At 35.7% G+C, this 16,304-nt stretch overlaps 1 protein-coding gene across 10 annotated transcripts in view; it reads right to left on the reverse strand.

The window, feature by feature from the left end:
• Positions 1–16,304, reverse strand: part of LOC126764053 (uncharacterized) — a 917,515-nt gene that overhangs the window by 641,047 nt on the left and 260,164 nt on the right. For 6 of the 10 annotated variants that reach the window (XM_050481799.1, XM_050481798.1, XM_050481793.1 and 3 more), the window contains 2 exons: positions 8,211–8,404; positions 8,025–8,147 (listed from right to left, as the gene is read on the reverse strand). In XM_050481799.1, coding sequence (XP_050337756.1) covers positions 8,025–8,147; positions 8,211–8,404 — 317 coding nt within the window. Of the gene's footprint in view, positions 1–8,024; positions 8,148–8,210; positions 8,405–16,304 lie in introns of those variants that run through there. The other 4 variants (XM_050481800.1, XM_050481794.1, XM_050481802.1 and 1 more) reach the window with 2 other exon arrangements.

Raw genomic sequence — 16,304 nt, forward strand, 5'->3', positions numbered from 1 at the left:
TGCACATTTGTCTGTATATTTGCGAAAGCAAATGATCTACAAAAGCATATTTCTATACTTAAACAAAATTATTAGAACCATCGTATGTTTCTTACGGGGCATCTCAACAGGATAAAATCTATGTCTTGCGAACTGTATTGCCGTGCCTTTTGCCTGTGGAGACTCCACATTGCTTATATCTTACAATATATCGTATGCCATATATCGTAAGCTATAAGCTGTCACTTCAGCAGTTTGACAGCGCAGTTTTCATTTCTATGAAAATTTCGAAGATGCAACATATCCCATTTGCACATATGCCTACGACATTTTCATTTCGGTAATATGAAAATTAGAAGAGCGAGTATTAAGACGGTTGTGTTATATTATAAAAATAAAGTACATTTTCAAAATAATACTTTTTCAAAAAATTATTATTTATTTTAGTATTGTTAATTTACAGAAAAATTATGCAAATTGGTTTGGGAATAAGCGAAATCTTAAATTTCATAAACTTATAATAGCGAAAATCAAAATATGATTGCTCATTTTAAATTTATTATTTTAATTGGTATATAAAATGTATGCCACAATTATGTCATATTAGTCCAAAAATGTGAATTCTTATTTTTCCCAGAAATACTTTTGTAAAAAAGGATTTTTTTCTTATTATATTATTTTTCCCAGAAATATACATTTGTAAAAAAAAGGATCTTTATCCTTTGTTATTATTTCATTTTTCCCAGAAATACATTTGTAAACAAAATGATCTTTATCCTTTTTTATTTTCCACATAAAAGATTTAAACAGTTCATGGGCTCAAAACATGCGCTACATCAACTACCTACCCAAATGCTACCTTCGCAAATGATAAAATAGATTTTTCAAGAGCTCAAAGCATGCGCTACATCAGCTCGAACCTACCTATCCTACGCCTTTGCGCAAATGATTATCTTATGATAACAAATGCCCACATACAGATTTGGCAATGGCAATAGCAATAGATTTGACAGTTCGCAAGACATAGATTTTATCCTGTCGAGATGCCCTGTTATGTACATGCATAACCAAACCATACTTAAGTCAGCGCAACCTAAGTGTCAATGGTGGTGTTGGTGCTAAGCGCTTGGAAAGTCAAGATGATACCACAGGTCTCAGGTTCGAATCTCGACAGAATAAATTTTTAATTTTTTGCTTTTAACATCGTGTACTATACAAATAAATATTTTTCTTACTAATAGAAATTAAATTTATCACAGCAATATTATGTATACATATGTATATTATGTATATTGCTGTGATAAATTTAATTTCTATTAGAAAAATATTTATTTGTATAGTATACGATGTTAAAAGGCATACATCTTCTATCCTATCTTGTGTATCTGCACATGCTCATATGAGTGTATGTATACGCATGTACGCGTTCAGAAATTGAAATCATATGTATTTTCATCACTTATCTATATACTTATTACATGTGCGCGCATTGACTTGCATGTTCATACATTCATATATACTTATATGTACATATATTTGCATACATTGCCAAACAAATAATGCACAAGCATACAAACACACATATGCGTACACATATGAATATGTCACCAACAATCGGCGATCCATTGTATATTTCTTTCATGCATAACCAAACCATAATTAGGACAACGCAATACAAGTGTCAATGGTGGTGTTGGTGGTAAGCGCTTGAAAAGTTACGACGAGCACATAGGTTCGAATTCCAACAGAATTTATTTTTAATTGAATATGTCACCAACCAAAAATTGAAACTTGTTCTACAAAAGCAACAACAGCATAAGCATGGCAACATTGTGTTGTTGGTAGAAAAGCCGAGCTGTGCCGAAAGAAACGAACAAACGATCGCCGATTGCCACCGCCTCGCTTGCAGCTCGAACATCTTCGCAGACAAGGTTGCGTAGATTCATATTGAGCAAGGTTGCGCAACTTGAATCTATCGCAACCTTTTTCGAACTCGTATAAGAAGTATAACGAGCCCTAACAGCCAAAAAGACGTAAGCGCCAAAAAACAAATTATGCAGGGGAAGATTTTTTTTTTAAATATTTGGTTCAGGAAGAAGTAGTGCAGTGGAATTGAGTATGTATGCACTGCTATTTCCTAACTATACATTATATTTATTTTTTTCATATATTTCCAAGATAACGGGTATTAATGTCGCTTACGTCTTTTTTGCTGTCATGCTGGATAGCTACTAATTTATGTTTTGGCGGTTACGCCCAATGATATTAGTAAAAAAACTTTGTTCTGTTTTTAATTTTTCAAATTTTTTCGTGTACAAAAATTAACCTTAAATTCATTAGTGTCAATAAAAAAATAAAATTAATATGAAAAATACTTTAGAGTACAGAATTAATTTTAACTGCAAACTTATATAAATAATAATAGTTTTTAAACTTTAATTGAATAGTTTTAAAAATAATTGGCTTTCTAGAAAATACGATTTGTCTTCTTGATCAGTTTCAGGTAGAACATCTTTAATAATTTCATCGTATTTTAAACTTAAAAATTCGCTGTGAAATCTTGTAGGTATTGTGTTTTTATCACATAGTGTTTTTCTTCTTCTTCTTAATTTTCGTAGACACCGCTAACGCGATTATAGCCGAGTTAACAACAGCGCGAAAGTCATTTCTTCTTTTCGCTACGTGGCGCCAATTGGATATTGGAAGCGAAGTCAGGTCCTTCTCCACTTGGTCCTTCCAATGGAGTGGAGGTCTTCCTAGTGTTTTTAGATCTTTGTATTTTTTTGAAGAAATTTTTAATAAATTATCATATAAACGTAGAGGTCCATTTTCTATTAAAGAATTATTTCGTCTTGATCTTGCAATGTAGTTAAGATCGTATTCTTCAATTTTGGAATCGCCAAAATATCCGTACTTAAGTTTCATGATAGGATTATTTTTTTCTAACGAAGCTAAACGTAATTTTGGAAAAGAGATTTTAATTGAAGTGGGAAACATAGTTTGAGAAAATGTTTTCCAATCTTTGAAATCAGAATTATTCATTATAACGCATTTATAATTTTCGGGATTAGTTCTTGCGTTTGAAATCATGGTATACCATTCACTAGGGGCCCAAATAGTTTTATCGCGAGTAAATGCCTCAATAGTGCTGTGTATAGAGTCAACTGGCATCATAGTATGCCCAGGTAACAAATACGTAATTTTTATGTTGTGTATAAAATTCGAAATTGTAAGGAAAAATACTAATGTGGAAAGCATAGCTTTATTCCGATTTTGACCAGCACAGCTGTCACAGTAAAAACTTACTGAAGATTGAGTTCTTCTTTCGTCGACAATTTTCAAATACTCAAAGACCACAGTGGAAATTTCATTAGATCCTCTTTTTCCGTCAGCTTCTCTCCACAAAAAACAATAACCATTTCTGGTGCCATTTTCATACATGCTTTCATTATAGTATGCATACTTTCGAGAATAAAATAATGTTATGCTTCTTCCATGGGGTGTATTTAAAACCTTTTGCAGATCAAAGCTAGAACATAGGAAGGACGAATTGCCTTTACTTTGTTTTTGATCCTCTAAAAAGATTTCTTTACACTTATCTTTGTTTCTTATGTGTGTTTGGTATTCTTCAGTTTGCTTTAAATGGTTTTGTGTTTCGCTGTGCAGGTTTTTGTAATTTTCACAAGTTACGAATTTGTCTTTTTTAGGCAAGTGAAAACGATATGAAAACTATTTGTAAAAACATTTCGGAAGACTCTTAAGGATAACAATGACGACTCCTGATTAATATTATTTAAATGCTTGGTATAGCAATCATATAATCCTTTTATATTGCGAAATTCTTGAGGAAGATTCAGCTTGTTACTTTTATTACGACTATAATACGAGGGAACTGCTGGCAATTGTTCAATAAATGATTTTAAAAGTGCAACCTTGGACTCGTCAGACTTATTATGAGACGTAGATTTTTTTTTTCCTCACTAAAACTTTTCAAACCACTCGCATTGTTTCTAGCCAATATTAACTTTTTTCCGATATGTGAAGCGTTTTCAGCAAAAACTGTTGGCACACTTTAATAGTATTATCATTATAATTAATGGCATAATTATATGTATATTGCCTTCTGTTACTATCATCTCTTCGTCTTCGGACGGATAACCGCGTTATACACGAAAGGAGCCAGCCTTTTTGTCTAATTTTGTTGCCGAAGCCCCAAAAATGTTCATTTATTGCTAACCGATCTGACTCGGTGAACTTATCATCACAAATATTTCCACACTTTTTATTTATACAAGGATTCGGCTGAACACTAGTATCTCGTTGTTTTTTATTTTGTAATCTCTTAGGTAATATTCTTTTGTTTCTGTAACCTCTTTTGCCCACACATGTCTCTTCTTCAATATCATTTTCGGATTATGTTTGTGAATAAGTTTTTTGCTCAGAAGAATGATTAGAATCAGTATCGCTGTATGGAACAAGACCATTTTTGAATGCAATCTGCATTCAACACCAAAATATAAAATGAAATTTTTCGAAATATATTATATATATATAAATATATATTGTGTATAATTATACACAATTCCATATTGCACAATCACTGATAAAAAGTAAAATATTTTGGACCAATAAAGTTTACATACACCTAGTTCTATTAAATTTCTAGTTCTATTAAATTTCCAAATGGATAAATTAAATTTTGTGGTTTTTTTCTATCCATTTCAAAAGATGTATATTTAGCATTAAATATAGCATATCAAAATATTTTTTTTTTTTACACAAATAAAAAAAATTAAAGTTAAAGCTTAAAATGAGCATAATTTATATCAAAAAAGTTTACGTACACTTATGATTGTTTACATAAAAAAAAAGTAATTACAATACTTTTAACGGTTTTTGGCCTACATTTTGTTGCTATTAGTGTCCATAGACATCGTTGTATGCTCCCCACTCAATTTCTAGTATTATTTCCGGATATTTTGACCCATTAAGTCCATGATCCAGCTTTTTGGCCTTATTTTGATGAAATTCGATGTTTTCGAATACGGTTTTCCAAAAAGTTCCAGATATTTTGAATAGGATTAATGTCTAGCGATTGCGGGACCTATGGAGTTATTTTTATTTCCATAACAACCATTCACGTACAAGATAAGTTGTGTGTTTTGGGTCGTTATCCTGTGGTAAATAGAAATGGCTGCTATTAACAGCCGATTTAAGCACACTTAAAATTTAAATCTTTTTCTTAAAATGCTCAGATACATATGCTTATACATTTTTGAAATGTACACAAAAAAATAAATCCCCAAACAGTAAGGAATTTGTTGAAGAGTGCTGGTTATCATAGACGAGTCGCGCGTCGTAAGCCATACATATATAAGGTTAATAAAAAGAAAATGTCGGCGTTTGCTAAACAATATTTAAACAAACCGTATTGGTTTTGGGAAAACATTGTGTTCACCGACGATTCAAAATTTAATAAATTTGGTTCGAATAGATCACGAAAAGTGTGGAGAAAGATCAATGAAGAGTCGCAAGGACAAAATGTATTGCCAATGGTAGAGCACTGTGGGGGTAATGTTATGGTTTGCGGGTTTATGGTTGCATCTAGAGTTGGACATTTGGACTTTATTAGTGAAAACATGGATAAGCATATGTATCTGAACATTTTAGGAAAAAAATTTAAATTTTAAGTGTGCTTAAATCGGCTGTTAATAGCAGCAAAACCAATTTCCAACAGGATACCGACCCAAAATACATGTCTTATCTTGTACATGAATGGTTGTTATGGAAATAAAAATAACTCCATAGGTCCCGCAATCACTAGACATTAATCCTATTCAAAATATCTGGAACTTTTTGGAAAACCGTATTCGAAAACATCGAATTTCATCAAAATAAGGCCAAAAAGCTGGATCATGGACTTAGTGGGTCAAAATATCCGGAAATAATTCTAGAAATTGAGTGAGGAGCATACAACGATGTCTATGGACAGTAATAGCAACAAAATGTAGGCCAAAAACCGTTAAAAGTATTGTAATTACTTTTTTTTATGTAAACAATCATAAGTGTACGTAAACTTTTTTGATATAAATTATGCTCATTTTAAGCTTTAACTTTAATTTTTTTTATTTGTGTAAAAAAAAAAATATTTTGATATGCTATGTTTAATGTTAAATATACATATCTTGAAATGGATAGAAAAAAAACCACAAAATTTATTAATTTTGAAACAAATAAACGTGTCGGAATTTAATGGAATTAGGTGTATGTAAACTTTATTGGTCCTAAATTATCACTTGTTATTACAAGTGATATAACAGAGCTATAATAGAGCTATTTTATGCTTTTATTTGTAAAATAACTTCAAGTTTGTTAGAGCTGTGAATAATTTTACATTTTACATATTAGTGGCATTACCACTCTACCTCCTCTTTCTATTTTCCATTCTACTGTCAACTTTACTGTCGTCCTACTGCCGTTGGCAAATATAGGAATATGTTGAAGTTAGCGAGAGCGACAACTGTCGGCCTGCAGTCGTGTAGTCGTGCAGCTGTCAAAAGAACGTGTGTATTTTAATATTTGACAGATGTAGTTTGCAGTCTGTCGCGCTCTATGTGTTCCGCACTTCGTGGACGTGCCGCCCTTCCGTATTGACAACATATTTGCTGTTGCCCTGCTTTGAGTTTCAATGCTTCTACCGTCCTTAAAGTGAATATTTGCGCAAATAGGATTTTTTTTCGTAGAAACGAGTTACCGCTCTTAACGAGATTGCTCTTTTAAATGCAGGGTTGCCAGTTTCCGAATTTTGTAGCAATTTAAAAATAAATTTGAATATATAATACTTCAAATATTGTTATAAATAGACAGACTGTTTTTGCAACATGTTTCTACAGATTATAATAGTTGTATGTATGTATCACCTAAAACTAACCGAGGCACAGTTATATATACAAAATGTAAGAAAAAGCTATGTTCGGGTGCAACCGAACATTTTATACTCGTAACACTTGCAAGAATCAAAGCTAGGGAAATATTCATACATTTTCCTATATAATTCATACACTAACCGACGAATTCGGCATAAGATTTGTTACATAGAAAAACGAAAACCATTATACGCAGTATATGGGAGTTGGGGTATGATCGACCCGATTTTATCTTTTAACTATTATCATGCTACATACTAATAAAATGTTTCCTGGGTTCCATTTAGGTACTTCAAGTATTGAACTATATGCAGGATCACCTTTAAGTTCAAAATTCTTTAAATTAGGTAGATGAGGGCTCGGATTAGTATTGAATTTCAATTGAAAAACTCGGTAAACTTTCGGTAAAAATTCAACTGTAGGTGCTGAGGTCCATATATTCGGTACCTAGGGCTTGAACTATTTCGATTCGATTTGAACAATTTTTGGTCATAAGACGGCATACTTTAAGGGAATCTCGGAAGTAAAATTTAATGTTTCTGGCGTAATTAGTTAATGATAATATAATTCCGATTTCAACCAATTTCGCACAGTCGGTAGGAGTTCTTAAAGTATTTGCGCTGAGCAAACGAGGTTTTTGTAGCTTTAGTAGTTTGCAAGATACATATATACATTAAACTTATTAGAGGCCGGGGCCACACCCACTTTTTCAAAACTGTTTGCTCACAGATGCCCCGTTCTACTGCGATCCTCTGTGCCGATATATCTTTATTTAGTTCTTAGTTATGGCACGTTATAGTTTTCGGTTAAGGATGAACACAAGGATTTTAATTACTAGAACTGAAACGAGATGGCCGTACACTTTTGGCACATCGCCTGACTGTGTGGCAAGATTAATACCGTTAGCATCTTTCCTTATTGAGGATAACAGTATATATACAAAATTTCCGTTATTTAAATAATAATTCTTATGATTTAAAACACTAAACATTTAATTTGCAGGAGGGCGTAAAATTACGAGTATGACGGTGTACATAAAATATAAGAAAATAATTAATAGCAATCACTTCTGCTTAAATATACGACTTTGTTGTTTGTTTTCCTTAGTTGGCTTTTTACCTTTAATAGTATGTTTATAGGTGATCTCTTCCTTCTTCTTATTTCTTCAATGCGCTCTTCGTCCATTACTGCGTTTGGGGAGGCTGATTGCAATAAAATAATACTGTTGGCGTCAAGTTTTTCCTAAAATTATAATTATATGTTTAAATATTTACAAATTTCAGGTCTCAAATAAATCATTTTTACAGCAGTTAAGCACGTTAAAATTTGTAAAACAAACATTCCAAACGATAGAAATGATAATGTTGTTAAAGCAATATCTGTGATGTCTTTGATACCAATATCTTTACTCGAAACCTCATGTGAAAATTGGATCGGCTCAAGTTTCATGTCTGATGCTTGTGAAACCAACCATTTTTTTTTATATTCCTCTTCATAATCTGCAAGAACAAATTTTATAATCAGTACGCACAAATATAAAGACGGTATAAGTTTAATGGTTTAACACCCTTACAACATGTTACGAAGTGTTTTACTATTGTGTTCCTCTAAAATTTTTCTGACACTAGACACTTAATGTTTTATAATCGCGCAATTTGCTAGAATCAAAAGTGTGGAAATATCTTCAAGTCTTCGCAAATCCTTTTGCCGTATAAGTACATAAATACGTAAGAGAACCGAACAGTCTAACTAATCCAAATATTTTCTTTAATATAATGAGAATTAACTGGTTCTCAGATTTTAAAGAAGAAAGCCGAACTAAAACAGCACCTCACTTCCCACCCTCCTTCCTTTTAGTTAATATATATTATCTATGAATTCATAAAAAATTTGTAAACGACGATGAGCTCCCAAAAAATATATATAAAAATTAAAACCCTCCTCCCTTCCATTTAGCCACATCATATCATCTAAATATATTTGCATATGTACGTAAGTATGTTTTCTTTTTCTTATACTTTACTGTCATAGCGGTTATAGACGAGTTAACAGACGCAGCTTACCAGGTCCAACGGATTGGAGGCCTTCCTCTTACTCTGCTTCCACCATGGGTACTGAATCTTATACCTTCACAGGTTCAGCCGTTGTGTCTTGATTTACTGAACTACAGCAATGTCGCTGTATATCTCGTACAGCTCGTCGTTTCGTTGGCTGCGACATTTGCCGCAAATAAATATAAATAAATCTTCCGCACAACCTTTCTTTAGGAAACTCCGACTCATCAGATGATGTCATCGTCCATGTCTCTGAAGCGTATAGCAAGAGGTATTGTATCGGGTGATTTTTTAAGAGCTTGATAACTTTTTAAAAAAAAAAAACGCATAAAATTTGCAAAATCTCATCGGTTCTTTATTTGAAACGTTAGATTGGTTCATGACATTTACTTTTTGAAGATAATTTCATTTAAATGTTGACCGCGGCTGCGTCTTAGGTGGTCCATTCGGAAAGTCCAATTTTGGGCAACTTTTTCGGGCATTTCGGCCGGAATAGCCCGAATTTCTTTGGAAATGTTGTCTTCCAAAGCTGGAATAGTTGCTGGCTTATTTCTGTAGACTTTAGACTTGACGTAGCCCCACAAAAAATAGTCTAAAGGCGTTAAATCGCATGATCTTGGTGGCCAACTTACGGGTCCATTTCTTGAGATGAATTGTTCTCCGAAGTTTTCCCTCAAAATGACCATAGAATCGCGAGCTGTGTGGCATGTAGCGCCATCTTGTTGAAACCACATGTCAACCAAGTTCAGTTCTTCCATTTTTGGCAACAAAAAGTTTGTTAGCATCGAACGATAGCGATCGCCATTCACCGTAACGTTGCGTCCAACAGCATCTTTGAAAAAATACGGTCCAATGATTCCACCAGCGTACAAACCACACCAAACAGTGCATTTTTCGGGATGCATGGGCAGTTCTTGAACGGCTTCTGGTTGCTCTTCACCCCAAATGCGGCAATTTTGCTTATTTACGTAGCCATTCAACCAGAAATGAGCCTCATCGCTGAACAAAATTTGTCGATAAAAAAGCGGATTTTCTGCCAACTTTTCTAGGGCCCATTCACTGAAAATTCGACGTTGTGGCAGATCGTTCGGCTTCAGTTCTTGCACGAGCTGTATTTTATACGGTTTTACACCAAGATCTTTGCGTAAAATCTTCCATGTGGTCGAATAACACAAACCCAATTGCTGCGAACGGCGACGAATCGACATTTCACGGTCTTCAGCCACACTCTCAGAAACAGACGCAATATTCTCTTCTGTACGCACTGTACGCATTCGTGTGGTTGGTTTAATGTCCAATAAAGTAAACTGAGTGCGAAACTTGGTCACAATCGCATTAATTGTTTGCTCACTTGGTCGATTATGTAGACCATAAATCGGACGTAAAGCGCGAAACACATTTCGAACCGAACACTGATTTTGGTAATAAAATTCAATGATTTGCAAGCGTTGCTCGTTAGTAAGTCTATTCATGATGAAATGTCAAAGCATACTGAGCATCTTTCTCTTTGACACCATGTCTGAAATCCCACGTGATCTGTCAAATACTAATGCATGAAAATCCTAACCTCAAAAAAATCACCCGATATAACAAGAAGCTAGAGTTGTTGGCAAGAGGGATTATGCGTTGGATTTCCAGGCTGATGTTAACTTTGGTGTTAATACTGACTCCAAAATAGACGAGATTATTTACGACTTCAAAGTTACGAATGTCAATAGTGATGTGTGAGCCAAGTCGCGAATGCGATAACTGTTTGTTTGATGGCAGGAGATATTTCGTCTTGCCCTCGTTCACTGCCAGACCCATTTTCTGCGCTTCCTTGTCCAGCCTGGAGAAAGCAGAACTAACGGTGTTGAGGCCTATGATATTAATATCATCGGCATACGCCAGCAGTTGTACACTCTTATAGAAGATGGTACCTTCTCTTTTTAGTTCTGCAGCTCGAACTATTTTCTCCAGAAGCAGGAAGTCGCTCGATAGGGAGTCGCCTTGTCTGAAACCTCGTTTGGTATCGAACGGCTCGGAGAGGTCCTTCCCGATTCCTTCAGAGCTTTTCGTGTTGCTCAACGTCAGTTTACGCAGCCGTATTAGTTTTGCGGGGATACCAAATTCAGACATCGCGGCATAAAGGCAGCTCCTTTTCGTGCTGTCGAAAGTAGCTTTGAAATGGACAAAGAGGCCGTGTGTGTCGATTCTCTTTTTACGGGTCTTTTCCAAGATTTGGCGCATGGTGAATATCTGGTCGGTTGTTGATTTGCCAGGTCTAAGGCCACACTGATAAGGTCCAATCAGTTTGTTGACGGTGGGCTTTAATCTCTCGCACAATACGCTCGATAGAACCTTATATGGAACCTTATATAGATTGTGGGGTCACCTTTTTTATGGATTGGGCATAGCACACTTAAATTCCAATCGTTGGGCATGCTTTCGTCCGACCATATTTTACAAAGAAGCTGATGCATGCTCCCTATCAGTTCTTCGCCGCCGTGTTTGAATAGCTCGGCCGGCAATCCGTCGGCTCCTGCCGCTTTGTTGTTCTTCAATGCAATTGCTATTCGAACTTCTTCATGGTCGGGTAATGGAACGTCTGCTCCATCGTCATCGATTGTGGAATCGGGTTCTCCTTCTCCTGGTGTTGTGCTTTCACTGCCATTCAGCAGGCTGGAAAAGTTTTCCCTCCATAATCTAAGTATGCTCTGGGCATCGGAGACTAGACATCGGTGAAAGATCACCTACGGTCTTGAAACCTTCTGTAAGCCGTCTCATATTTTCGTAGAATTGTCAAGCTTTTCGTACTCACGCATTTCGGCCTCTTTCTTCTTCTGTCTGCAAATGCGTCTCGCTTCCCTCTTCAACTCTCGGTATCTATCCCATCCCGCACGTGTTTTTGTCGATCGTAACGTTGCGAGGTAGGCAGTCTATTTTCTCTCCGCTGCGAAACGGCACTCCTCGTCGTACCAGCTGTTCTTTTGCATTTTCTGAAAACCAATGGTTTCGGTTGCAGCAGTACGAAAGGAGGTTGAAATGCCGTCCCACAGTTCCCTTATACCCAGTTGTTGACGAGTGCTCTCAGAGAGCAGGAGTGAAAGCCGAGTAGAAAATCGTTCGGCTGTCTGTTGTGATTGCAGCTTCTCGACGTCGAACCTTCCTTGTGTTTGTTGACGTGCGCTTTTTGCTGCACAGAGGCGGGTGCGAATCTTGGCTGCAACAAGATAGTTGTTCGAGTCGATGTTAGGGCCTCGGAGGGTACGCCCGTCTAGAACACTGGAGACGAGTCTTCCGTCTATCACAACATGATCGATCTGGTGGTGGCTTTTCGACTCGGAGACAGCCAGGTATCTTGATGTATTTTCTTGTGCTGGAATCTAGTACCACAGATAACCATATTTCGGTCCCCGGCGAAGTCGATCAGCCTCAACCCATTTGTGGATGTTTCATCGTGAAGGCTGGACTTATCGACCGTAGTGCCGTATTGATTTTACGTTTACTAAATTTAGGCATAGCGGCATAATGGCGGTGCTTTTCCGTGCTGTTAAAGATGCTGTAAAATCGAGAGGACCAAAATGATCATACCATGTAGTCAACATAAGCTTATCCTATTTCTCCCTGCGGTCAGAGAGATAAGAATATTCCCGCGGTAAGGCATGCCTGTCGTATGAGGCGACTAAAATCCAAATGCACTATGTCCGACATTCACATGTCTGGTTTATTGAATGTCGGCATGGTCAGAGATGTCAGAAAAGTGCTATATTTAAATACTATCATATTCTTTGAATGGGTTTGCGATTATATAACAAACACTAAAATCTGAATGGGATAACAAAAAAAATCATACAGTCGGGTTCTTAAGAATTCCTTGGAATTCTTGGGGGCTCGACTGGCAGTAGCTTAAGCGCAAGCTTGGGCTACAGGTCACACCAAAGACTAAAACATGGTACCACGGGGAGCAGCCGCCCCTGAAGTTCGCTTCAGTCTGCTCATTGGGTTTTGGCCCTTTGGGGAGATTCGTGGTAGCTGTGGTTTAAACCTAAATGCAGGAAGGGCAATAGTCCAATGTGGAGTCGCACTGCGGCCGGGTGCCGGACCCAGAGTACGGCAGAGGTTTTAGATGGGCCTCGAACCCGACCAAGGTGGCTAGGGTGTCTCCTTTGGTTTTCACCCGAACCGATTGGAACCAAAGTGTATGTGTGTGGGGCGGCACTCATACCTTGGTTTCTTCCAGAGTGTAGTGTTGTGCATGCACTTACACTTTGGGGCGCTGATCAACGCATTAATTTGATCTATGTGCTACTAGCAATAGATAGCACCGTGGATTTGAGCCTTCGCAGGCAGATACCCACGTAAAACACATTGACAGTTATCGATAGGTGCTAAGAAGCCATATTTTTTACCAGATTTTGATTTGACAATAATACAAGTAACGCAAGTGTTTACAATTTCTGCAAACAACTTTTCTAATTGAGGAATGTAAAAATTTTTCTCAATACAGTTCTTAGTTTTCTTCACTGAAAAATTTCCCTGACGGTGTTAAACCTCAGTTATTTCTCTCTTCATCTGTGTTGGTACCACAATCAGTTGTAAAGCTGGGTCTTTGTAAAGAATGTCATTCTTCTTCTTCTTTACTTGCGTAGACACCGCTTACGCGATTACAGCCGAGTTCATAACAGCGCGCCAGTGGTTTCTTCTTTTCGCTACGTGGCGCCAATTGGATGTTGAATGTCATTATGGATGTAAAAATCTTCGCAGCTGTTTTCTTCCAAAATCTTTCTAACTGCTTTCGTCCACATATCTCTCATCTTTGACTCTTTAAGTCGGTACCTTAATGAATCCTCCATCATCAAACAAGAAATTCTGCTTAGAGCGTCCACTTTTTTCCTCTGCGTCCCTCGTCTGTGTACAATTTGGTAATCATATTCCTGATTGTACATGGCCCATTTTAAACTTTCGTCCTAAAATATACACACGCCACTTCGTAAGCGCTTCTACTATGGCTAGTACTTCCAGTTCGTATGAATGATTCTTCTGTTGAAACTGTGAAACTTTTGACATTCGGAGTTCTTTTGGAACTTTCTCCGTAACAATATATTAATGCGTCTGTATGAAACTCTATCATTACTTTAGGATTAAATATTCCGAGAACTAGTGCCTGAATGAGAGCTGTCTTTGGCTTCTGGAATGAGATTAATTGTTGGTCACTTAAACTTTTTTTCTTCATTAAATCTGATAAAGGTTTTTAGATTAATGCAAAATGTTTGATAAAACGACGAAAATGAGAGACATTATCGAACTTCAATACTTTTCTTAACTTTTCTAAAGCGTCTTCCTCAGTTTTCGCTGAAATTACTAAATCATCCATATACGTAACTATGGTTCCATCTCGAATATAATCTCTTAGTATGGCATGAATGTAGCGGCAGAATACAGCGGGCAAATTACATATGTATAATAAAGTGTATGTACTGAAATTCATATTGGCCACTATGAGTTACGAATGATGTGCATTTGCGAGAAGTGTCATCTACCAAAATTATATACATAGTTGCTGACCATACTAATTCAACCCCATCGTCACGAAACAACATATCGAAATGTTTAAGTATAGAGTTAGCGAGAATCACTTCGTAGCTATAGATAGTTTTATAGATTTGCCCAACTTATTAAATGTGTCGCATCTCAGTAGATACAAGTTACAACCAGTATCGCAGTTACTTCTACGTTACAAATTCTTATTTTCTTAAACTTTAAATCAAAATTCCTCAACTGAATTTACACAACCCTGCTTCCGTTCTGTGTTCGCACCTTTTGATCCTTTACATTAGAAAAATCTATGACCTATCTGTTGACACTTAAACAATCGAATTGCTTGGATTGACAATCTCTTGGTATTGACTAATTTCTTAAGATTTTCAACTTTTGGTTCCTGTTTGATTTTTTCATAAACTACGAACTGTTGGTACTATACTTAGATCCCGGAATGCCATCTATAAAATCCTCCAACAAACTTTCTTCATCCAAGTGAATTAATATGCCTGTTTTCGTCAAAGGATAAAAGTATTCACAATATGATTCACACTACTTTTTTTATTTTTTCCCCTACATCTGCTTCTGATAACTTATTTCTGAATTTATTAGTTATGCTAATTTTAAAGAATTCCAATCGCACTACCGAAATGCGCACAACCTTTGGGTGCAGGTGGCTCGTTCCGTTTTTGTCCAAAATCGCATTCAGTTTGATTGGATTGAAAATCGGTCTCTACGTTTTCGTTATCGTCGTCGTCGTCAATCAGGCCTAAATATTCGAGAAGTCTTTCCTTCAGTTCACGTTCCCGTCCACTTACTCCAAGTCCTAGTTCTCTTAATTTATTTTTTAAAGTCGTCATGTTTATGTTTACAATATTAATATGTACATATGTACAATGCCGCACATAAGTATTGGCACAGCAACCATTTTGTGTTTTTCGGCTATTTTAAAAGCAGACTAATAGGTTATTTAGTGTAAATATATTTTCCCTTGTTAATTCCATTCATTAACTACCACCTACACTAATTTTTTTTATAATAATTCATTTTTAATTATGCTTTTTAATTCGCATTCATAAAAAATAAGCAATTTCTAAAAAAAAAAAAAAAAAAAAAAAATTAAAAAAAAAAAAAAAAAAAATAATAAAAAAAAATAAAAAAATAAAATATATATTTACGATAAAGTATTTAAATTCAAGTTACATCAAAATTATTTAGCTTTCAATAGTTCTGCAAGCAATTAAAACGTATTCACGTAATTTCATGAATTTAGTTTTGTTTATCTAGAAATTACACACAAATACAAATATTATTAATGAGAATGAATTCGTTCACCGTTTTTCAGTTGTCAGTTTAAAATACAAATATTTTGAGAATTTACATCAATCCGATTGATTGACATATCATTTCTTTCAATTATGTATATACATATTACTGCGATCAAATTGAGAGGTGTATTTTGTCCATTTTATCTCCTTGAAAGTAATCCTTCCCGCTGCAATACATTTATTCTGACCAATTTTCCAGTCATAATAGCATTTGGAAAAATCCTCCGTCGTGATGCTCATCAGAGCCTTCTTCGATTCAGCTTTTACTATATATCCTCAATTGAGTCAAAACGGTGTCCGCGGAGTGGTCATGTGAATTTGCTGATTAGCTTGAAGTTAAGGTAAATCAGGCGAATGCGGTGTTTGCGGCACGATATTAGATGAAAATATGGCGAAATGATCTCGAATAATCAATGTAGTATGAGATGGTGCATAGTAAAAATCGAAGAATTCACTTTTAGAGACTCACAAAACGACGCGTATCACAAATACTAATA

This window comes from Bactrocera neohumeralis, unplaced genomic scaffold (assembly GCF_024586455.1).
Source record: "Bactrocera neohumeralis isolate Rockhampton unplaced genomic scaffold, APGP_CSIRO_Bneo_wtdbg2-racon-allhic-juicebox.fasta_v2 cluster09, whole genome shotgun sequence".
In the NCBI taxonomy this organism is placed as follows: domain Eukaryota; kingdom Metazoa; phylum Arthropoda; class Insecta; order Diptera; family Tephritidae; genus Bactrocera; species Bactrocera neohumeralis.